This window comes from Calliopsis andreniformis, chromosome 2, assembly GCF_051401765.1.
Source record: "Calliopsis andreniformis isolate RMS-2024a chromosome 2, iyCalAndr_principal, whole genome shotgun sequence".
NCBI lineage: Eukaryota > Metazoa > Arthropoda > Insecta > Hymenoptera > Andrenidae > Calliopsis > Calliopsis andreniformis.
In genome coordinates this window covers 6,611,576-6,637,035 of record NC_135063.1, presented here as the reverse complement: position 1 = coordinate 6,637,035, position 25,460 = coordinate 6,611,576, and the positions used below count along the sequence as shown (strand labels likewise).

The following is a 25,460-nucleotide window of genomic DNA, read 5'->3' as shown; positions in this document are numbered from 1 at the left end:
GAGGAAGCTGTAGTCGAGGGCAGGGAAAACGGGCGTCAGAAAGGTGGATAATTGCGAGTAAATATTGTTGTTTCTGTGATAGAGGGTATTGTAGAGAAAATGTTAGGCGAGACTCATAGCAGCGGGGAAGGAAGCGATAATTTAACTCGTTTGTGACTAGCAGGATATATATGTCCCACTTATTTTGTTTCTGTTTCCACACTTAGAATGACGGTGAAAGTCTAGTTAAAAAAATAATAAAAATGTTCCAGAAAATCATTGGGTTACGAAAGGATTAACTCTTTGCTTTAAGACTTTTCTTAAGCTGTGTCTGAGTTAATTTAAACGAACTGGAGATATGTAAACTAAATAACTATGTGTAGTTTTTGTATATCTATGTATTAACTAAAAAATGATAAATTCCTTCACTGCGCAACGCTTCGATAGTCTCCACGCGTATGCAAAGTGTCTACAGTGAATTAGCGAACGACACGTTTCTCTTCGAGGCAAACGGGTCAACTTAGTGGAAATTCAGAAACGTACGGTCGCAGGTACTGTGTCACACATCCTCGCCATGAATGGACAGGCGAGTGGGCTCAGGTGGTAGCCTGTGATCGTGCCGAGGACATACACGTGCGACGTAACAACACCTACGACATCGTGAGTCGCGTCACCGTGTCCGCGAGAATTAGCGAATATACAGGCAGTCGTATGCAACGCGTAATCACATTATTATACGTGACTCTTATTCACTGTGCATTCCTTGACTGCCTGCACCTCGTCGTATCTTGTTTCTCCGAGACGATATTGCCTATCAGAGCAATATGGATATGAACGTTTGAAAGGCGTTTCAAGACATTGCCATTTAGAGTTCTGTTTATAGAGGAGATCCTTTTTTCTTCTTTTTTAAAGGAAATTATGATATGTTGTGTCTAGGAATTTTCAGTTGGACTTATTTATAGTTGAAGTATGCCCTGGAGTTCTTTAATTTAATGGTATTCCGTAGTAATTGACTACTAATTGTTAATTTAAATGAGCGTGAATATTCTTTGCACTGAAATTGCAAGAAAATGTAAATATTTTTAACTTTTCTATGCATAGACAAGTTTATTCAGTTTTACAAGTTTAAAGTTCTTTCTACACTCAGTTATTCAAATATCTCTATTATCATACAACAACATTAACTAAACAAAAATCCAAGGTATACACTGGTAGTAAAAAGTATGAGATCACCTGATTTCAAATTACTTACAGTAATCAGTATCATTGTTGCGGATTTCGGTTCTAAAGTAACCTTTTGAAAGGAATTTCTTTATATCACTTTTTATTTTTTTGATGCTGTTGTCAGTGTAAACTAATTCTAGAATTTAATCATTATCTACAAGTAATGGACTGATTTCTTGATTATTATGTTTCATTTATCACTCACAACTATTAAATTTTCTAACAATTTTGACCAATAGTGTACGCTTAAATCTATCTATACGAAAAAATTTGAGAACGCTACATATTATACTTTCTTCAAAAAAGAAAGAATTTCTCTTATCAGTTACCCAGAATGGGAATATTCCTTTAATCAGTTAAGACCAGACGCGTTGTCAACACCAGACTGGTCAGATTTTAATATCGAAATCGCTGCCGACACGCTATCAATTATCCTTCTCCGTCCCCCGTGATAGTGGCTTATTGTCGGCTCTCGATCGAACGATGAGCCGTCGACCACATTTCACGTTCGTTATGTAACTTTTCTCGTTCCAGTTTTTCCGAGTCAAGCAGCTTATTGTCAGCAGCACGTAAAGCAACGTTCCTCACAGGCAAACGGAGAGTTCACGGTTGCGCAAATATCGTGTTTGGTTTAGATGAACAGCCATGCAAATTGCTTGTCAGCTATCTTATCTGCATCTCTTATCTGTCGGTTTTGATACTACCGAGCGGGCTCGATGGTCCATTACTGGGCCGTTATTTACTGTAGCTGTATTGGGTGCTATAAAGAACTTTGCTTTCGATGGAATACTAATAATAAGTTATTGTATTGAGTTAGATTTCACACAACATAAAATACTGTAGGATTTCTTCATCCTATTTATTTATTAATGAAGTACAAATTTATGTTCAATAATCTCCATTATTATTTATGATAGTTTCCCATTTTAAAGGCAATTGTTGGTGTTATCAAAGGTTAATAGCATCATAATTACATTTTTAAAGCTAACGTATTTTCACGTGCAACTGAACTTATTTATGTTACAAGTTAATAGTTTGAACCTTAAGTTGAGGTACTTTAATAGAGGAATTTATAGGTTACTGATTGGAGATTGTTACTGATACTTACCACGTATAAAATTACAAGAGTGTTCAATCCTATGAATTAAAAATAAATTTTGAAGTTTCGATTACTACAATGGAAAATTTTGTTACTGTATCTTGGAAAAGTGTTGGGAGATACATATCCTGAAATGTAATTGTTCTAGACTTATAAATCCTGCTTATACCAACTAGTTTGTTGTATTATTCTATTTTACTAATGTTACATTTAATTTGTGTAGATAATGGATCATGTTATTGCTTATAATACTAAGGTTATTGTTTAGGTAGATACGAAAGCGTTTTTAGAAAAGAATTTCGGTTTACACGTTTGCTTGAGTGGCAGATATTGAGGGCTCCTCTTCTGTTAACCGAAAAAGTTTTTATTTTGAGAATGAAACATGGGTAGTTTTTAGATCTATGTTTACCAACAGGTTTTTGTTTATTTTGATGCGTAGCTTGCACACGCGAAGTTTGTACTATTGTATAAATTTTTACAGGCAAAACAGTATTTTTCAAGGGGTGGAAATTTTTCGATGCAAAGAGGAATAGGATGAAATTTTGTCTCGTTGAAATTATAACATCTAAAAAATCTTTTCTTTAATGTGGCTTAATGAAGTGTCCCATTCGTTTTCAGAATCATTTTTACTAACATTTTTATGTTAGTACTTTTCTACAGACACTGCTATTTTTCTACTCCTCGAATTTAGAAAATGTTCTTTTTAACTCCTGGGAAAACAGAAAAACCTTTTCCTACTTCTCTTAACTTTCAACTAACCTTCACCCGTTTGTTAAAACAAATCCTCGTGTCCGAAATTCTCCTGAAAGTTGTCCACTTTTTTCCCCCACAATGGAAAACCTCGGCACTTTAAATTGCAACACATTTATCTGGATCGCTTGAAAAAACAGAAAATCACACCCCCTAAATTTCCACTGTTGATCCATGAAAAAAGGAAAAGATTTAAAGGCGCTAGATTTCTACAAGTAATCTATACTTTTGTAAATTTTTACGAACTTTTTCTCGATTCTAACTATTCAAGATTAAAAGAAGGACTGGGTTTATGACCTGGGCAATATTGCAAAGGTATTTTCGAGGACTCGTTTCATTGCCCACCCGCCTGAGGTTCATTTTAATTTATTACTTAATCGTCGGGAAAATTCCACGGTTTATTTTGGGTCTTTGAAGGTTTACAGATTTTTATTATAAATGTGAGGTAACAGTATAAACCATTAGCGTTAACGCAGATCTGGCCCAGCGTTTAGGACTCGGTTTTCTCAGGTAGGGCCTGAAGGTTACTTTTGAAGAGTGATTCATAGGCATTTGCAAGAATTTGGGAAACCATCCCATCAATTTTGTTTATATGATATTTTTAACTTGCCCTTCCAAGATGACCTCGGAGAATTCCAAGGTCTGGGTCAGGCAATAAAGATTCAAATATCTTTCCTCATAATTCAGTGAGTAATAACTGGTACCTCAAAAATTTTCATTGTTCTTAAATTTTGTAGGTTTGTAGGGGATCTCAAGAAAAGTAGCGGACAATCCTTTCTTTTTTACCATTTTTTTTTTTTCTATAGAAAAATCGTTAGAACAAACATTTAATAGCTTTATATACTTTATGAATCTATGGAACGGGATTTGTAATAAGGAATGTTTTTTTAATTAAAACTACGAGCTTTTAACACTTTCATTGCACAAAATATAGTTCTAGAAAAATAGGGAAACGCATATTAAGTTTTGAAGGATGTTTTTACGCTGAAGAATTAAAAAGTAGTAAACTGAGAAAATTAGTCCATAATTCTTTTTAGGACTCTCATAAACCTACAATGTTTAAAAAAAAATCATTATTGGAGTACCGAAGTTCCCTTGTGAATTCTATGTCATGCAAATTTAACTCTTTCAGTAAATACACACATGCACTTTATTCTGTAGATAATCGCTATACCTGTGTGTTGAACATTCACAGACGTTTATTAAGAACAGGAACCAAATACAAATGTTTTTTTTTTATTAGCAGTTCCAACTTCTATACGTAGGTTATTCTACAAATTCAGATACATAAACGTACAATGTGTGTTGTATTGCAATCTTAATTACAATCTTATTTAATTAAACCACATTTAGCAAGTAATACCTATGTTAAGTCACAATAGTAGCGGATATCTAAATTTTTAATCCACATTTTTTCAAGAATAAGTTTAGAAGTCGATGAATCCCCAAAGCGTTCTGACAGAGTATCACATTACATGACAGTGGGAGGAAGAGTACAAACTATGTACTACAGTAGATGCGCCAGGGAGAATCAATTAATCTTTCTCATTCCTAATAACAACGAAGAAATACTGCATCGCTCAAATCAATACCAAACAGACTGAAACACTCTTTCCCCACGTTACACCATAAAGTAACTAAAATACATGCGACATAAATTCGAATCTGCTCGCGCCACTTTGCAACGGGAGCAAATTTCGCCTCTCCACCATATGCACATACGGATGTACCTTATCGTCGCGCACCGAGGAATAACTTAAATCGAGTGCCGCGCGTATTCGACTATTTTTCATTGTTACAGGGAGAGGAACGGGCTGGCGGACCCAGCCGTGTCGCGAATTTACGCGCTTCGATCGTGGCCGCGGTGAAATACGATTCGTCGAGCGTTTACCGTAACGAGCGCGCGGCTCTCGAATACGCGCCGATGATTTAACGTCGTTCGACTGCTGAACCATCGCGATTTCGGCCGATCGTTTCGCGCTCTGTCTCTGCTCTCGATCTTCGCCAGCGATCCAATGACGACTGTACGAGGTGCACAGGTTGATCGCGTGCCGATTCTGGGTTCAGTGGTTTTAATTAAGGCGCGAGCCGACGGCCAACGCGTTCTAATGCACCGTTAAGGGGTGTGTTCTGGCATTCTTCGGACGAGCGTTGGGTGGAAGGTCACCTGTCGCGTGTTGGATTTAATGTGCGTGTCGATTGGATAACTGGCAGTTCACTGTGCATCGTTGTTTTGGGAAGATTATTGTTTCAATGGACTGAAATTTTTATTTTGGGGTGCACTATTTTTTTTTTTTTTTTGAGAATTGAGACAGTCGTGTGTCTGTCAAATAAAAATTGAAATGGTGGAAAAAGTAGATTGAATGTTACATACATAAAAGGAATAGATTTTAAGCGATACGAAAAGTGGAGGAAATAATGGCAGTTTTGTGAAAGATGTGTATGAATGATTATCGTTATCGCGTAATTGCATAGGAATGCAGGTCTGTAGTGTTAAATTGGAAGAAAGGAAAGTTTTATTGTGTAGTATGGGTTTTATGAATGATGGACAGAGGTAATATGTGTTTTGGAGTAAAAGTGGCTAATCTGTTCGATATAAGATATGTGAAATTTTCATTTTGACAAGCTTGTAATATTGTATATTTATTATTTGTGTGGTTGGTTGAAATCATGAATATGTAGAAGTGGACTTTGAAGTGTTACAGAATGGAGGTTTAGAGTGATTTCCACTCAAAACTTTCTCTTCTACATGTCTAATAATATTAGCTGATGAAACCTTTTGCTTCGTTTCTACTTGAATTTTAGAAACAGAATTGCAAATTCAGAGATAACAATTATCATTTTAAGATACCCTGTATAAGGAAACTTTGCGAGGTTGCTGAGCATAGGTGTTAGTCAACACATATGTTTTTAACTAATTAATAAGAAAATTAATGTTTACAAGCTCCACTTTGTCAAATCACAGAAAATCTTAAATTCACTTTTATTCAATACTAAAATTTACCGAAATTTTACAAAAATTCTCAAACTACACAAATTCCATTCAAATTTTAAGAATCTTCCAGCTTCCAGCTCAAAAAGCCTTCAAACAAAAATGAATTAATCACTACTGAATGTCTACCTTTCCAAACCACTATACTTACTACTTTTACTCCTCATATAATCACAGATCGTTACCATTCTAATTCCAAAATATAAAACCACTCAAATTCCACATAAAACACCTACACCTATCATTTTTATTTGTTATGATCCCATAACTCCATCTAGTCCATAATTCCATAGATACAGTAGACAGAGATACCATAGAGGCGAGCTTCCATCATAACTCTTTCAAAGCACTAAATTTTTCCTCCCATCATCGTTTAACACTCGAATCGATGACGCGTCAACCTATCACCGATTTCTCCGATTCTTTTTTCCAGCCGTCCACTCACAGAAAGGTCACCGAACGAGGGACCCCCTCGCGTCGTCGGTCGATCTCTCGCGCTTCGTTGGATCGGCAAGAGGCGAGAGACGCGCACCGGTTGCGGCAGGTCACGAGGAACGGGTCTTAAGATGGCCTACATTATCCAGCCTTATCGGTGAGAGAAGGGGCGCTCTCGGATCGAAGAGGGAACAAAGAGGCGCGTAGGCCACGTGGCGGGAGAGGCTGGGATAATAGCTGGATAGGAAGAAAAATGGGACAAGCGTGGTGCAAGGAGAGGACCACGAAGGCGCAGGACTCCAAGTCTCCTTTGGATAGGGTCTTCGTGCGCTGTGCGCATCGAGTAAGTACAGTCTTCCTTCTTCATACCTGAACGCGATAATCGATGAGATCAGAATTAATATTAGACATTTTGTACTTTTTAAATTAAGGGGTTCATAACAAGAACAGCCTTTATCAAATTTTAGCAGCTTTTTTATGGGAATAAATTCTAGTGTTTTATAAGAAAAAAAGAAAAATGAAAAATCAAAAAAGTGATATCTCTAAAAAGTGATACTATTTCTGTAGTATTACTATGATAAGAATAATTCTATAAAACAATATTTCTTTTTTCTGAAAATCATCATTTTTAAGTTAGGTATAACGTTATTGTAGTAAATGAGAAATATGTGTGATATGATGAATATTTTGTTGAACGAAATTTTAGTCTATCATATATGAATTCAAAATGCTGGAGTATTTTTTGTTTTTCTGGAAAAAGATAAAGATTAATAAGGATCGTTACTTACTTTGTTATGAATTCCTTAATTAAGGTTCGCATTGGATCGTATTGTCTAAACGTGTTTAAATGCATACGTTGAATAAGCTCATGCATAGCAGAGTTACTTGAAAGTGGTTTATACTGATTATGCGCTCTCACTGATTCAATTTTATTTCTCGTTGGAGTTAAATGAGGAATGCAGCGATGGAATGTAGAGACTGCATCATAAAGAGAGAGTTTGACTTACAATTAGTTGTTTCTTGTGGCTATTGTTATTAGAGTAGGGATTTTTTGGTCTCACTTTGCAATGAGGTTCGAAAATAGGTACATGTGTATGAAACAAGAGGCACATGTCGTTCTGGTGATAATTACTTGGCAAATTGAGCGCGCGTATGTACTAACGATGTGAATCGGTTGAAAACAGTTCACTAGAAGGGAGTTAAAGAATTCATTCGGTTTCTGAGATTATTAAAATTTGTTTTTGAATATGAAATTATTTTCTTTGCCAGTAATAAACTTTTTGATTTTAACAAAAACTGATTACTTACAGACAGTAATAGAATGTTAATAATTTAAAAATTTGTAGACATGCAGGTTTAAAAATGTTAATTATTTGAATACGTGCAAATTTAAAATTGAAACCTTGTAAATTTAAAAATACTAAAGATATCAAGTTAAAATATTAATTCCAGTACTTTTAAATCTTAAATTTCCATCAAGTTACATTTAAACCCACACAATATATTAAACCACCTACATTATTTATTCTACTTCTCCAAAAAAAAAGAAAAAAGAAGACACAAAAACGATATTAAAGTCCACCATTCCAAAGCCCTTTCTAAAACATCCACGAACGAAAGTATGCTGCGGGACGAAATGGACTCGGTGTCCTCCTTACGGTCCATCGTCGAGCTATTCATCATCGCCAAGAGTATACAAAACACTGTATGCACCTTATCCGACCAGAATAAATTCCCCTGTTCAGGAAGAACGACCGATCGGACAGGAAACTATACAGGACCGATTATCACTGGGTCTGCGTACGAAACGAGTCGACGCCACGTGTTTTCGCAACTCCGATAAGTTTTTTTGCGGCCGAGTCGCGTCACGCGCTTCTCCATGTATATCATGCAACGAGGGGGACCGTCACTCGGTTAATTAGCAATTACACGCGTATCTGCGTGCCTCGGATTCCAAATTGGAGCGGCGTTTGTACTCGATGCACCAAGAGAGAAATCCACGCGACGCAACGCCTGCATATGTATGAGCACGAAGGAACAGCGAAGATTCTGTTTCTTGATATGTTAACCGATTACGGGATAGGGGAGATCGTTATGAATAACGGTTAGTTATTTTGTAATCATGAGTTTTCATCTTGCGTTGTACTAGCTGTTTCGTGGTCTGGTTAAGAACTGTTAGGATTATTGGTATGGAGAGAATGGGTCTTTGGAATATTATTGTCACGGAATATTGTACTATCTGGAATAATATTTATGCTACTATTATATATAAGAATAGTAATATTATTACTATTATATATATATAGTAATATTATTACTATTATATTACTATTACATGAATAGTATGCAAGAGATTCTGTTCTCTTTTCTATTCTATTGAAGGTAGAAAGAAATTTCAGCGCGTTTAAAATGCAGGTAGAATTATCTTCCCCATAAATAACAGAATTATGGAAATGAGATGACAAACATGAACAAAAGATGAAATATAGTTGCGCACAAAAGTGGTTAAAAATCACGTTTCTATCGTACACCTTTCTTCGTGCTAAAACCCTTTATAATCTCTGTATTTAAATTGCGTTTAAATTTTTTAATCTTATTCGAGATAAAAAATTTTATTAGGAATTTATACATTCTCTTGTCATTCATGGAATCAATTCCCTTGGCTCTAGAAATATTCGACGAACATGTTGTAAGAACGAGAATTGTTTGAAATTAAAATTTAGTTCTTTGCAAAACTTTGTGGAGTATAAAACTACGCCTTCACTAATTGATCGAATTCCACGAACCGAAATACATATTTGTATCCTGTTTTTACCGCCGCGTATTGTTGTCCATCGTTGCGCACTTTATGCTACAATTTTATCGAATTTATGTCCTTTGCGCGGCAGGCTTTAATAATGGTTGAAACTTTAATGCAACGGTAACGAGCACGCTAATGAACCAACACACGTGACGATCGCCATTGCGCAACTCATCAGGTGAAACGCGGGTTGGAATAATAGGTCTGTTGCGAATGAAAATGTAATTAATTATCGCTTTCTATCGCATCGATTAGCGATTCTAAGGACACGGTGATCGCGTTTATGCGTGGAACGCGCGGCCAACCCTGTATCAACCATCCCCCGTTCTGCGCTTTGTCAATCGTACGATCTCGCATCCAGAAGACCTTTTTGTTCGGTTACGGTAAAATACAATTCGTGCACATTTTTGCACAGTCCAATGGCCGTTTCACGCGCGACTTGTTTTATTGGATTCGATGGCGTTCCGTTTGCGGTTCCTCTTTGCGTTAAATATACGCGAGCACGCGACCGTGGGAATAATAATGAGCCGTTTTTATTCGTCTGTAGATTTGTTTCCTTTTGTCGCGAGGGGATGCTGAGACTTTTTTATCTTCAAGTGTGTGATAACTTCAATGAGGTAGGTTTGGTCAAAATAGCAATCGATTGATAATGTGATGGTGAATATTTTGGGTATGAGTGGGATTTAAAAATTTTTAAACTTCTTAAAAGGTGGAGAAAATTGACTCTTAAGAGGATAATATACAGGTGTCTAAATATTCAAATACCCAAATAGTTAGATAGTTAGATAGTTTGATAGTTACACGGTCAGATAGTCACCTGTCCAAATAGTCGAACATCGAATGATCCAAATATCCGAATATCCAATAATCAAATAGTTAAATAGTTAAACATTTAAATGTTCACTATTCAAACTTGTCGGCACTCAGATCTTAAGATCTTTAGACATTCTGTAATACCATGTAATACTATCTCACATCCACTAGCTATCAAACTACCCCACAGTATCGGTACGTAACACATCCAATGTGAACTCAGCATGCAACTAGTGTACCCAGTGTAACTTCTCTATGCTCATCTGCACACTAAACCAGGGTCATCTCAGTGGACACGACCCCATACAACCCCTAACCAGTAATCACAGACCCATATACCCCCAAAGATTGAATCAATCCATCGCCCCACAAATCCCATAGCCCAAGATACCCCACAATTTCAAATAAACCAATATCTACCAGAGAAAGTGGTCTCATCAATCAAAGAGACGCCTCTACGCACACTTTCTTAACCTTCGTTTCGTAAATTATCCCGTCCAAGGTACAACCTTGTTCATCCTCCACAGCGCTTTCTCCAAGAACACCGAAAGGACACCTGCGATCGGCACGAGGCTCGTTCGAGGGGTTGAAAAAGCAGAACCAGTCTCCACTTTAACTTCCCTCTGAAGATGGTTCTTTTTTTTCAAAACCTTGACGCTCGACAAGCTCCACCGATCGCAAGACACAATCGAATGTGTTTTACGACGTTCGATCGAGGGGGAAGCAAAGTGACTCGACGCGCGCGAATAAGCAATAGGGAACAGCTGGTGATCGATAGATCACGTGAACGTAGTGGGGGAGGGATGGTCGTATTTCAAGAGCTGTGCAGGATCAATTAGACTCGGCGCGATAAGTTCGCTGCTAAATGAGAAAACGCAGCACCGTCAAGGATTTACTTACCGTTGTGCAAGAGCCGACGAAGGAGGAAAAATCGAGCCCGAGGCCGTCACATGTTTATTAGCTCCGCTGTCGCACCCTCCCACCCCCGCGCCCATGCCTCCCTCCCAGCAATTCCTTTTTATCTGTTCTCGCGCTGGGAAACTGGGAACGACCGCGATTTTTCCTCGCGACGATACGTTTTGTTTATGCCTCTGCACTCCTGCTGGCTGATTCACTGGATTTTTCGCGCCCATGAGACACAGATTCTAAATATAGTACACGTTGGAGCGTTCGAAGATAATCGCGGCAGTTTGTAACATTTCGTGAGGTTAAAACAAATGTGGCTGTTCTTTCTGTTTTAACGGTTTCCCTGAGACTTATAGCCTTGCAGCGATATATAATTTGTTGTGAGTTTAATTATTATGCTTCCGGAGGGACGATCGTTCGCTGCGTGTAATACGAGTTAATTCGTCTGTTGGAGTATTTTTAAATATACAAGCGACAGTTCTGGTTGATGAATGACCCAATTAGCAGGTTAATGGCGTACTTGTTTTCAATTTGAGTGGCGGTGGATCGCGCGGCGCGCGCTTGGCCTTCACGCGGCTGTTTGTTACCTGCCGACAGGACTTGTTAATGTTTGCTCCTCGTCTCTCATTTGGAAAGATCGTTCTTCTTGGTATTGTTTATGGAGATTTCTTGGTCCTTTGGTATTGGAAGCTCTGGAGGTTTCGTGTCTGTTGAGCGTAGGTATTTGGGGTCGATTCTTGGAATTTTGGGGAATTATTAAGATTGAATAGAAGGAAGATTTATTCACGTGATGAAGATGACTATTTAATTTGTGTGAAGTTCTTTTATATTTCTGTAGATAGATATGGGTATTTTTTGGAACTGAAAGTGCTTGTCGAAAAGGTTTTAATAGTAGTTTATCTTTTTCAAAAGTAGTACTTTCAAGTCAATGATATGTAGAAGGGATAGGTAATTCATGAGTGAAAGGACTCAGGATTCTTAAGGTTAGTAAAAAGAGTGCACTCAATGTAGCTGTTTACTATTATTACTATCTTGTTTCATTGACTGACGGCAGCTGCAACTGAACAAACTCGCTTCTTAAATTGCTTCGCGTCAAAGTTAATTTAAACAAGGAAAGAAGACATAAATTAAAGTGGCTAATAAGTAAATGCTACTTCAACGACGTGTCGCTGTTTGACTTCAATATTTGGACTATAACTTGTAGCATGAGTACAACTCGTTATCAGATATTCCATAAAAAAGTGCAAGCTGCTTTCTGTTTTTTAAAAAAGTAAGTGAAAGTAATTTATTCATAATTATTAAACTCGAGTGAAGTTCATTATTTTTATTACTGAAAAATTATGCTTACTTTGATTAAGGATCGTTCATAATTTATTTGAAAAAAAAAAGAAAAAACGAATTTATAAAACAGACGCCAGCTAATTTACTACACAAATCTGCTGTTCAAAGCTAGAAATAGTAGCTTCATGTGCATATAAATAAATATTCTACGCAGTTAACTAAAAGCTGAACATTTTTTACCAGCAACAATTTTCTCGCAGAGATGTAATATGCATACTTTGCTTACAGTACCATCCAAAAGTTTGTAATAATCTGCTAATTCTCATTTGCTCATTACACTTCTAATATACCACAAAGTACTTGTTAATGACTCGAAACCAAGATTTTCCACAATAATTACAGTAATCCTTTTCCAACACAATGGAATAAATTATCAGAATTATTCACAGTCAGGTATAAAAAGTATGAAATTAACAAAGTAAACTTCGTATTCTTTAATCCAATAGAGCCTACCATATGAGTACTTAAATAACTTCCTAATAGTAGGCTTTCTGAACAGATCCTACCGATAGTGAATTAATTTAGAAGATGATCCAAACTTATGATCAGTATTGTATCTGAATATCTGATGAAAGAAAAGTTGAAAATGAAGACATACACAGCCTCTCAAGATCCCCTCGAAAGTTGCATTCAGTTCCCAGTGAGCCATTGAATCGTTCACCTATTACCAAGTGGCACACGACCCCTGCCAGCGAATCGGCGCCACAATGCATACGTATTATATTTTACTTGAGCACCTTACAGCGCCTCTGCAAAACGCCGCGGGCCGTCTTCGCTCGGCCATTATTCATTCTTACATAATTCGCGCTCGACGCTGCTCCTCGCAGATGTTGCTGGTGACCCCTGCCCCCCTCCAGGAAAAAGTACTCCTAGCGTTAAAGGTTAATTACGCGTTCGTGTACGATTCCCGGAACAAACTTTAATGTTGCAGTTTTTAATCGGATTGCTCGGGCACTAGACGGGTGTTTCCGCGCGTCGTGGAGGACCATGGGAGTTCTTTCGGACGATTTACGAGCCGTTCGTTAACGCAATTCGTTCGGTTGAAAAAGCGTCCCGTAAACTTCTGACGGTTTTCTTAAAGTCTTTCACTTTAGAATGTCAGAGATTGCAAGTATCTTTTATCCTTTGTCATCCGTGCTTAATGAATTCGTTAGAGGCCCTTTTGCGCCAACATGACGGAGGAGGATTAGTAATGCAATTTCGCGTGCTTCGTGGATTACGATTTTCTGGATTTTTCATCGTTCTGGAGGGAGGTGATAATTTGAAGAGGAATTTTGTTTAATTCTGCTTTTCTTTCTGTCAGATCATCTCATTAGTAATGCCCTTCTTTATTATCTGTATATTTTACCTTGGGAGCGTTGGATATTTTGATGAACAGTTCTTGTTTGTGTTCGTCTTGAAGAAGCAATTTTGGAATACTTTTCTTAAAAGAATTTGATACTGTATTAGATCTCGAAATATGCTTGCATTCTCTTGCTACATCTTATATTAAGTTCTTATAGGAAAGGGAATTTTTTTAATTTGGACAAAATTGTATAAACTCGTTCAAAATTCCTTGCATAATTCCTTTTTCGAGTTATTTGTACTTAGAAGTACAGTTAAAATGCGAGAGAAATGTGTCTGACTTAGGGACTTTTCTACTGCTGGAGTACATTAGCCAGGGTAGACACAATAACGTTAGTAGAATGAGATTCATAGTCAGACACGTTTCACAGGGGGTGTATTTTCCATGATTCATAATTTAGTAATGAAGTTCCAAACATAATTTCTTTATTCCTGATTTGTACCTTATTTTAGTATGTAGAATCAGTTTTTCAAATGTCTCGATGTATATATTCTTTTTTTTTTTTTTAATTTGTGCAGGTGCAATCTTCAATAGGAAGTTATTCTGTAGACATAGCATTTACAATATTAAACTTGTGTCGTTGTGTAGGTAGTGTATATGTATATTCTTTTGTTGTAAAATAATTCTACAATCACTCCTTCCATAAATTTTGTACGTTCAAATTTGAACTTAATATTCCGTGTATCATTTGAAAATAAATTAAAGTTTCCTGAATTTAAAATTGAAAATATAAAATTTTAAATTTAAACTTTGAAATTGGAAGTTTCCAAAGTTATTTAAAATTCGAAATTTAGAAATAGGAAATTTAAAACTTGAAAATTTTAAAATCAGTCGAATTTAAAAAATTGGAATAATTAGTCAAATTGTACTCTTTTCAGACGTGCAAATAGCAGTTTACGCCCACTTTAAGCCTAACTCATCATTCTGCTATTACGAAGTGTCGTTATAATGAGAAATTGTCACTTTGTCAAATATAACTTAATACTCTTCAACAGATACCACCTGTCAACAGAAGATACTATTTATTGTCTCAGTCGTCTCTGAGTCTCTGTTATCTTCACCGAGGACAGGTTGATCGCTCGAAATCTACAGCCAGCGATCGCTCCAAGGCGCGTCCATTTCCGGTCTTCGCCAACCTGCTTATCGCGTCCGACATTCGCGCCTTACAGACACGGGTTAAGCACGAGGTACATTATATGCTTTGTACGATCGCTGATTCATGCTTGTTCCTCCTTCATAGCGATTAGAGTTTATGAAAGGCACAATAAAAAAAGTAGAAACGGGATTCTGGTTCATCGAGGTTCCAATCGTTTTATTTTCGAGATCTGCATTCCTTCAGGAGTAATTTAACTGGATTTGATTACAGTTATTTCAAAAGGAACGTGTTTTGTTGGTGTTTTGATTTATGGAAGAAAATACTGTGTAACTATTTTCTTTCAATGTAACAGAGGAAACGCTTGAGATAATTAAAATATTCAATAGTCAGCGTGAGTAGTAATAACTTTGGTCGTTTTGCTATTCTACGGAAGCAAATTAAATTTGTTTTTCTTCCTTCTTAAGAAATTCTTGGAGTGGTGTAAATTTTGGAGCAGTCAACAAATCTGATAAAGTTTATTAAAAACATTTGTTTATTCTCCAGATTTCAATGACAAACAATTCTTCACTTGTCTTGAAAAATTCTTCACTCTCATTAAATATGTTTCTTTAACATTGGAAATATAAAGTGCACACATTGCTCAATCAAGTTAAATCCATGTGTTCACTGATGTCATCGCGATATCACCTTGGAGCTCAGTGCTCGCGAACACGATTGGGTCCTCGTTTCTCGCAAGATCTATCGAGGTTCGGGTCATTAGCAGAACACCGTTAACTCATCGCTCAAAGAATCGCAAATATTATTATTTAACATCGGACATCTTGGCGACGTTCGTCACACTCGTTTCTACAAGCGATAAAGTCTAGAACACACTTCTCTTATCGACGATTCTGCTTGTTAGAATTCGAGCGGCGTATATTGGAAAATTTGGAAGCGTAGCTCGCTCGAGTTTACATCAGCGCAGTTCTCATCTGTAAATTCGTTTGCATGGCGGAATGCAATTGAATTTATTTGCTTAAGCTCATTTCGTAGAACAGTAAGGCTGTAAATAGTGTTAACGAGGTATGCCGCTTGACGCTGTGTGTATGTATGTGTCTGAATACGAGAAACTCTGATTGTTTGGAGACTGTTCATGGAAAACGTAAAATGTGTAGATTGGGGGAGCCATTGAAAATGTTGTGAAAAATAGAGAGTAGTTATCAGAGCGAGATTATGTATACTGTTATACATATTAGAATTAAATCACTTAAAATGGGTATCTGTATTTTGAAATTATACTAATCTGCTTTAACGTTTTGTGAATTTCTAGTCAAATGATAGTCTAAAGCCACGTTCTCACATGGGAAATTTACTGTATCACGAAAAATATCTGCAAACAGTAGAGAAGAAAGTTAACAAGAAACTTCATTGTTCTTAACTATAAATAACTTCTGTGAGAATATGACCTTAAAATTAGGTATTTCAATTGCACTTTGCTTATATGGGAACATAAAATACGGTTTAATATCGAAGCCTCACGTATAAACTTGAAATATTAAACCTTCAATTTCCTTATTTTAATATCGCATTTAAATCGATGCACTAACGCTTTAAGAAAGTCTGCCCCGGTAACTGTGAGAAACAATTCAGATATGGACATGGGTTTCAAGTACGAGCTCTCCATATTGCATAAAACTGCGCCTGAAGCGATGTCCTGACCCAAGCCTAAGTCAGAAACGACAGTATAGTGTAAAAGAGTTCCAGTAAATAATACTATGTCAGTTTCACGCAAATCTTTATTCAATTGAAAGAACGTCTCTCTGTCAATACTTAAAGGAAATCAATATTTATTAGTTCTCAATATTTATGTACCCTCGGCATATATTTCGTAGCACTTTATGAGTCAAGAAATTCTTGCATTTCTAAGGTGTTTTAAAATGGATAATCGAAACAAAATGTTTAACCTCTTCAAAGATGGTCAGAAATTTGTAATAAAGACGTGATAAGCTGTGGTACTACGAAACTTGTCAGTGAAAAAGTCAGAAATATATATGACTGTGAATAAAAGAAATTAAGATACTGTTTCTCAATTTTAGTAAATTCATCTTTGAAGGGGTGAAATCAGTTGAAAAGTTCATAGGGTTTTCGAAAAGCAGTTTAATATAAAAAATAGTTCTCAATTTATTGAATCTATTGAATGACTTCCTTCATTTTTTAGGAATGCAGTAGTAGGTACGTTTTCCATAAAGATTATATTTAAAATTTCTTGAATTCAAAAAATCAGTTTGCTTAACTTTTTTCCATGCCTAAATATGAACATTGCCTGTGTCCTATTTTCACTTAATTTTTCCGCTCAAAATTGCTAGATTGATTAGAAAGACTGAAAATTAATGAATATAGTTTAATGTTTAATGGCGACACCACTTATTTCGGAGTAAATATTTCCCATATTTTAATACCTTTTGTTACAAGATATAAATTCGAATTAACACCTAAATTTTTAACTCTTACGTTAGGAACACCTAATTTAGAGTTTTTATTAGAGTTTACCTCTTCCACAGGAGCTTAACTCTTTTTAGAGCTTACTGTCTATGTGTCCTTTAATATTTCCGAAACTTCAACATCTGTGCTCGCGAGAAGATGCTAGAGGAAAAGAAGCCACGCAAGTTTCGCGCGCGTGCTTCTGACGCACAGCTCACGCTTATTACTCGCTAACAGGATTGCGTAAACACGTACGAGTATTTCTGGAGAGGTGAGCAACGCTGCTCTTTTCGCGCCACGAAGGACGCTTCTTTTATGCAGGGCACCTGCTGACGTTCGTTTTTGTGCAGAGACGCACGAGAACGCTTTCAAAATTTTCCCATCCCTTCCCCCTCTTAGTCACGATAAGAATATCGAGGGTACGAAGTACTAAGGGTGTTCGTGGGAAATAGAAAGTATCGGGAGCATCGACGCGAAGTGGCAGGGGGCAGAAAATCGGAAGCATCAAGGAAGGCAAGGAAAATATAAAATGAAATGTTAAAGATAGGGCTGCAATAAAATACGTAGAATATTCTGTATGGAAATTGGGGATGCATTTCATGGCGGATGAGAATTGGTAGAATTTTGGGGGGATCAAGGGGGAAGGTTTTATGTAACGTGACCTCACTCGACTCTGGATGGCTTCCTATTGTTATCAATGGCGCGGATAAATGTATCAGAAAAAATTCTTTGCTTCTTTGAGATGAATAGCGTCAAAACGCTGTTAGGTTCTTTGTAGGGTTTTGAGTAAATAATATAACTACTGAGTACTAATGATTGTTCAGTTGTGTCAAATTGGAGTTGCGAGAAAATAGTGGTACGTATTTGCTTAGATATATTATAGTTAAGTAGTAATGACCAAAAAAGTAGGTACTAGTTAAGAAAATATCATATTTGAGATAGTAATTATTATGAAGGTGATAATACAAATTGAGAAAAGTGCTTGCGAGGGTACCACTTCGATCACCAGTTTCTTGTACTTCTTCTTTTTTTTCCATTTTCTCACGTCATCGATACACAGGTCACAGTGTTGCATACTTACATGATCGTGATCAGTATTAATTGTCACAATTATCTTTGCAAGAGTCTTCAAATGGCTGTTATTTATAGAAACAGAATTACCAAGTGAATAAGAAGATGGGTGAAAAACATTTTCATTTGAAATTAAAATTACGTACTGTATGTTTATTGATCGTCAACGTGTAAGGACTAGACTATGGAAAAATGTCTAAAATCTTACTTTATGAATCTTGAATCAACATGTTAATAATATTGAATTTTCTGAGACCCTCGGTTTTCACTGTTTTTTAATATCAGCGATGACGAAAGAAATCAGTCAACGATCAAAGTGAAGGGAAATATGCTATGGCAGCCGTGTATTGATAGTTACGAGCTGTTTTATACGAGCCTGTTTGCCTATCTCAATTTTATCGATCATTAACTGGCAAACATCCATGACGGCTTCGAGCTGCTCCTTTTCCAGGCGGTCGGCAACTTTGTATAGCTTCCGTTACACGGCGATTACGTAAACGCAAGGTTTACTCGCTCGTTTATAGTGAGTCTGATAATATTCGCGCACAAGCTTAACAATAAAATTGCTTTTCAACGAATAACAACTACGTAGTGTCCTCTTACGTTCTTCCATGCAAGAAGCATGAGAGAATTAGAGATATACAGAGTGTCCATTTAATATATGATTGCTTTCGAGAAATTAAAGAGAGATTGGGCTTTACCTTTTCAATTTATCAACATTTTTTGAACATTTGAAATAATTTTGTGAATTTAAAATAAAGTTTTATAAATCCGAAGTTTAAAATTCGAAATTTAAAATAAAACATTTTGTAAATTTGAATATTTGAAATTCAGTAAATTTATCATTTGAATTTAAAAGTTTCGAATTTGAAATTCAATAATTGAGACTTTAAATTTGAGATTTGAAACTTGCAATTTTGTAAATTAGAAAATTGGATTGGAACTTCTCACGAATTACTAGTGAAACTGTAGTTCCACATTATCTTTTCCCCATTTTTAATCTACTTATATAAATAGTACCTATATGTATTTCTACTGCAGTAGATTCAGTAATGACTAGCCAGCCATGCTCACATATGCTGCGAACCATATCATCAACGATTTTCACTGTTACGATATCTCCTCATTTCCTTCGTGTCTATTAATTGATCGCAAAAATGATCAAATGATCTCCCCGCTACGAAGCCATTCATTATAACACCGAACCGACGTTCGCGAAACGATAAATCAGTCCCAGTTTGTCCTGCAGATAATTGAATCGTTATTGAAAGGCGTGAAACGAAGGGGATGTCGTTTGCACGAAGCCCAATCGGCCCACGTCGTTGCATTATTAATAGCCAGTGAAAGTTTCATTGTGTCTTTGCGTAGACTTCAGGGAATGGCTCGCCCAACACGGAAGAACGTGAAGAATTAACGATTGCTAGCTGCCTCGTAACGAGTTTGCTCGGTCCCAGCTTCTTTACGCTTTTACTGTCAGCAACTGCATCCTTCGCAGAAGCTGCATACATAAATACATCTGTACGACCCTCGAGCAATTTCTACTTCAGTCACATCTGTCGACCGTATGCCAAACATACGACAATACGGATTAAATTATACCAACTTAGAACCACGATTTTCATTCTATCGACAAGTCTAGGATAATCGATGATACTGATTGAAATTCAAACAGTGGCCGACTAATTTCATTCCCATTCAAATTCAACCCTTAAAACTGCTGATCTAATTCTCCTCGAATCCAAGACAGAACGTTCTGAATATTAACGGTTCGATTTAAATGTCAATAATTCAGTCGGTCCTGCCTCGAGTTCGTCGCTAGCGTGTCCACGAAGAAAGATAATTCATTTTTACTTCATAGCTCTGAAATTAAAGTGTGAGTGTAAATTTCGTTCCTTCGAGAATGGACAACTCCCTCTTTACGAACATTTTACACCGTTGCTATTTTCCACCTCTCCGCCAAATTTCTTTGCTCCTTCTCGGTAAATAATAAAGTTTTACGAGCGAAGGACTTATCGCTTTCCAGCGTCCCGTGGTGTAGAGTGTCTTTCTCACGGGACGCCGACTTGAACTCCCTCGAATGCACTATCTGAAAACGCTGTCAGTTTTCTCGAAAATGCTGGAAAGCATGGCGGAACTCGGCTTCCAGGGATCAGGTGTCTGCACAATATCTCGAAAGAAATAACCTCCTTTCTTGGATCATCGAACGCGAACGTCCCACGTTAATCCCACGAAAATTCCTCTGAATTTCAGTCTTCGAATTCCTTCCCCTCGATTGTTTCAAACACGCTCACGTAATTCCGCTTGTTATTCGTGGTTCACGGAGACGATGATCGGTACGATTTTCTTAATCCAGAGGCTCACTAGTTCGTCCTTCTTTTTATGTAATTGCAAGTTTGCTAGGATCTCTTCTATTTCAGGCGATTTTTAGTTACTTGTGGTGAAGGGTTGAAAAGGAGTTGAGTGTTTCAAGATGAGATGGACTTGAGGGGATTGAAAGGATTAAATAGTTACAGATGTTATTAAAGGGTATGGAATTTTCTCTGTACTGAATTTCCAGCACTTAGCTGATGTAATATTTACAGTACAAAGTAAATCGAATTTTTAATAAAAAAATATTAAAATATAAGATAAAATTTCAGGTTAAATTAATCCAAACAGTGTGCACAGGTTGAAAGAGATAAAAACACATGATTGGGTAAAAAGAAGCTAACGAATATCTTGGGCTTAATTTTCACCCTGAAAAATTCACAAAGAATGTTCTCAAGATAGCTAGATTTCATTTCATCTATCCAAATTGAAGCCTCCCTCGAAGCCAGCGTTTCACACAATCGCTAACATTCGATCATACGCTATCGGGATTCGTTCGTGGCTCATCTGGACCATTTACGACAAACAAATGACCGTGGAACGAATCGTATTAATCGCTGCAATCCGATTTTAATTCCGATGATAGGATCGCGATGACACCGAGTCATGGCAATTTCTGGGCAATGTATCAAAACAATGTCTCTAATCCGGCAGCAGCCGACCAACTGGCTCGGTAATTTAATCGTTAGGACAACTTTTGCCCCGGGACGTCGAGCAACGTGTCGCCCGCGACAACTTCCCCGACGAATTTGCAATGTAAACCGACTGGTTGCTGGAACGACATGTGTACGATTTCGTGGAGGGTCACGATTTCACGTGGCTCCCGATCATGTGTATGCTGAATGTCGATGGAAGTGCTTAGAAAAGTTTCCCATCCCTTTCTCCGAGTTCTTAGAGCATTAAAGTGAATAATTGATTAAACAGGCCTTGATTATTCTTAGTGTTTTCATTTATTCAGGATTGTAGAGTGGAATATCGACTGAGACTTTAAGTATGACTAATAATGGTCTAGCGAGAATAATAAAATTAATCATCAGGAGAGCAATTCAGGTTTAAGTCTTGTGTTAAGTCGATTAATTGAGGTTTTACTGGATTGCTCGTTTGTGGCATGAGAGGTGAGGATGAAAATATTTGAGGAAAAATTTATAGAAGAGAAGTAATGTTGCATTCACTCCTATTATGGAGTGAAACTGCAAATTTAGTGGAATACACTATCCTTTCGTTTGTAAGCTTCTTATGTTCAGTTGAACTTGACATTATTTATAGCACATGAGTTCTATATGGAACACACTGTCACTCCCATTTTTAGAATTAAACTGAGCTACAGTGAACATAAATCGATCTTAGAACAGTATTTCTCGTAATGTGAAGTGAAATCGTGAACCTAAAGTAGGGTTTTAATTAACGAACTTAATATGATATTTAAACTCGAAGAATAATAGCGATGGCTAATTTTATTATTCTCAATGGGTTACTATTAAACCTGAGTTAGTTTCAGTCGAAGTTCTATTATTTTTATTATCATGGCATTAAATAACAGTTACGCTGAATAAAAAAGACTGTAAAAAATTAAGACTCGATTAATTGAAATTCTTTTGTATATCGAGGAAACTGTAAATGGAAAGACAATTATGGAACACTATGGAATATGTATCTTAACCATTATTAATATGTACGTAAAATACCCATCAATATCTTTATTGCTGTTGCATCAGAGCCGTAGGTATTTAATTACTATATCTATCATCTAAGCAACTAATCGGATCTTCACGGAACAAGTAGATCTCGAATCATTATATGTAGTAATAATAAGCATTGATGGGAAAGATTCGCTTCCAGTAAAGCTGAATTAGTGATATTGGCTACGCGTCGATAAGCAGACGACGGAGATAAGTTTCCCGCGCAGTCAGGTGATCACAGGTAAAAAGGGCTAAAGGTCGATCACGAGGGCGATGAAGTCTCGTTAAGATCGACAATGAGGCACGGGTCACAGCGTTTCTCGTGCAATCGCGTTTTCGTGCTCGCAAAGATACAAAAGGGAATTATGCAACTTGGACAGGATGGCTACGTGTGCCCACGGTGATTGCGCAATCCTTCGACAACAGCGACGGGGATCAAACGCAACGACTGTTCTGTTTCCTGTGCACGCGGGCTTCGATGCACGAACTCCGTGTAAGGTAACGTTTCCACTTTGAAACGTACGAGGAATTGTCGGGCTGCGCGTCGTCGGCTGCAATCCTCGTGAAATTCTGATGAAAGTTCGCGCAGGAAATTGTGTGCCTAATTGAAAATCGGAGGACGTTTGTTTGTTGCGACATGTTGGAAGGATTAATAGAACCGGAATGAGTAAAAAATTCGTTGGGTCTGAATAATGTCTGACAGTTGAAGCAATTGAGACAGTGGAAATAACTGAAATTTTGAAGGTACGTGAAATAGTTGAAGTACCTCAAGTAACGAAAATGATAAGGAAATAGAAATATTTTAATTACTTACAAAATCTGAAACAATTCTAATAATTGAAATCTTCGAAATAATTCAAGTAAATGCGATATTTCAAATATATGAAATAATTAAGATAATTGAATTGGAAAGGATGTTTGAACTAATTGAACTATTTTAAAAAACTAAGAATTATTGAAATAACTGAAATGTTTGAAGTATTTGAAACAATTAAAATAATTGCAGTACGTGAAAATCTGAAGTGACTAAAATAATTGAAAAATAGAAATCTTTGAAATAATATAAAAAAAAGGAAATGATTGACAAATTGAAATACAATTAAAATATTAAGAAAGCTTGAAATAATTAAAAACTTAAAACTAGAAATAACTCAAACAATTAAAATACCGAGGAAACTTCAAATAATTCAAACATAAAGCACACTTAAAACATGTGAAACAAGTGACACAATAACATATCGAATTGCTATCATAACAATCTCCAGAATCACGCCCTTTAGTAAGAAATCCATCAATGAACCCCTTTTACGAGTAATTACATCACACCCTCACCTCTCATCTCTATAATTCCCTAAACACGAAATCTCACGAAAAAGGTACCTGAATTTTTTAAGTCCACGTTTCACACTCAGGGGCCTCGTACATCCGTTACATTGTGGACCAAACGAGAGATAAAAACCATGAGGATGAGAATCACTGAAACGATCCCAGGCGCAGTTGGATTTCGCGACAGCCACGCGGGACTACTTTAAAATTTAAATTATCCGTGTTCGTCCGTCAATGCCACCTGTAAGTCCAATTTAATTTCGTCAGTGCATTCCTCCTGCGCGGGGATCCCTGAAGCGTCGCTGGTGGATTTAATTTTTCATGTTTGTTAGGGTGGACGGGGTCGTGGCGAGGGAGCGGAGGGTCGCTCGCACGCGTAAAAGAATCAATTTTTGCGGGACAGTACTTGAAATTATATTCATACCAGTCGCTCCAGCAATCCCGACCGCTGAATATTTCAGAATCCCGTGCCGCGAGCAATAACCGTATCTTTTACGCAACGTCGACGGTGAACTATCGAACTGCTTTTTGTCTTTATGGCGCGCGATCGACTTTATGATCGGCTCCGAATCGGGAAACCGTACTATCTCTGCATAAAGCAGTCCAGCTATAGGCGTTAATAAACATCGTACTCGGTATCGGTAACTAGATTGTACGGTTCCTTGCACTCCCATGGTGGTCTGCGTTATTAATCGAAACACTGTTTGACTTCTGAGAGAAATTCAAAGTTTAATCCCTAGTGTACTGTTTAAGTAAATGTTGCACGCGGAAATGGAACGGTATGGGTCTTTGTAAGAAGTTAAAAACGAGTTGGTTCGAGGATGAGACTTACAGTACAGCTGAAACTGTACACAAGTATACACTAGTAATAAAGCAAATGTTTGTAATTTACAGTGTAGGTGACACTTGTGTAATACCAGCCATGAGTTCCCTAATTATTTTCAATTTATTATAGCATGGTAACTGATCAAACGTATCATTACATTAATATTAAATAATGCACCCTAATTTTGGTCCTCGATAGTACTATGTACCATTCAATTATTTGAAGCTTTTCCTATCTTTTAACACTTTGACTGCCGTGTCACTCATACGTAGGTGCTCATCATTAAATGATTATGAATAATATCAGTTTACATGATCATGAATGCTACTACTAAAAAATTCTAGTGACTAGTCAAAACAGAGGACTCACAGAAAAAGTATGAAAATGAATTAGAAACACTTGTTCTAAAATGAAAATCATTTGTACACAATAGAGTTTCAGCGAAACTTGCACTCAAAGTATTACATTAAAAAATACGATAAAGAAAAAAAAAGTACCCATTCTCATTTTATCTAAAATCGATCTGGACTCGCGTCTGCGCGTCTATATAATAATATCATACAAGAAGACACCTAAATAAAGTTTCGCAGGCGCAATCTCCATCTCTCAAAAACTGCATCGCAGACGTTCCGAGAGCGAGCCCTCCGGCTGGCCTCGGCCACTTAAATCTCCTCATCGACGTTCCCCAGTGAAAAACACGGGCCCAGGCCCGGTGTAATTTTCTTCCGTGTCGTTGCGTTTGAAATATTCCCCGCTGGCCTCAGCTTCCCCAACGGTTTCCCATTTGCCCACGCGAGCAGAGATTACACGGGCATCGGTTGTAACCGATGCGAGGTCGCGATCTCGATCGGGGCACGGCCACCTTGAAGGTGGCGGGGCTGAAGACCGCAGGTAGACAAGTCATTAACAACACGGATTGCGGGCCGTGGTGTTGGCTCACGGAAATCCGCA

The 25,460-nt window shown here is 37.2% G+C and overlaps 1 protein-coding gene across 3 annotated transcripts in view; it reads left to right on the top strand.

The window, feature by feature from the left end:
- The window catches only part of LOC143187333 (uncharacterized), a 50,288-nt gene that overhangs the window by 3,157 nt on the left and 21,671 nt on the right, over nt 1-25,460 (top strand). For all 3 annotated transcript variants that reach the window (XM_076391475.1, XM_076391485.1, XM_076391466.1), the window contains exon 2: nt 6,478-6,822. In XM_076391475.1, the coding sequence (XP_076247590.1) occupies nt 6,733-6,822 (90 nt within the window). In that variant the 5' untranslated portion in view covers nt 6,478-6,732. The remainder of the gene's footprint in view (nt 1-6,477; nt 6,823-25,460) is intronic.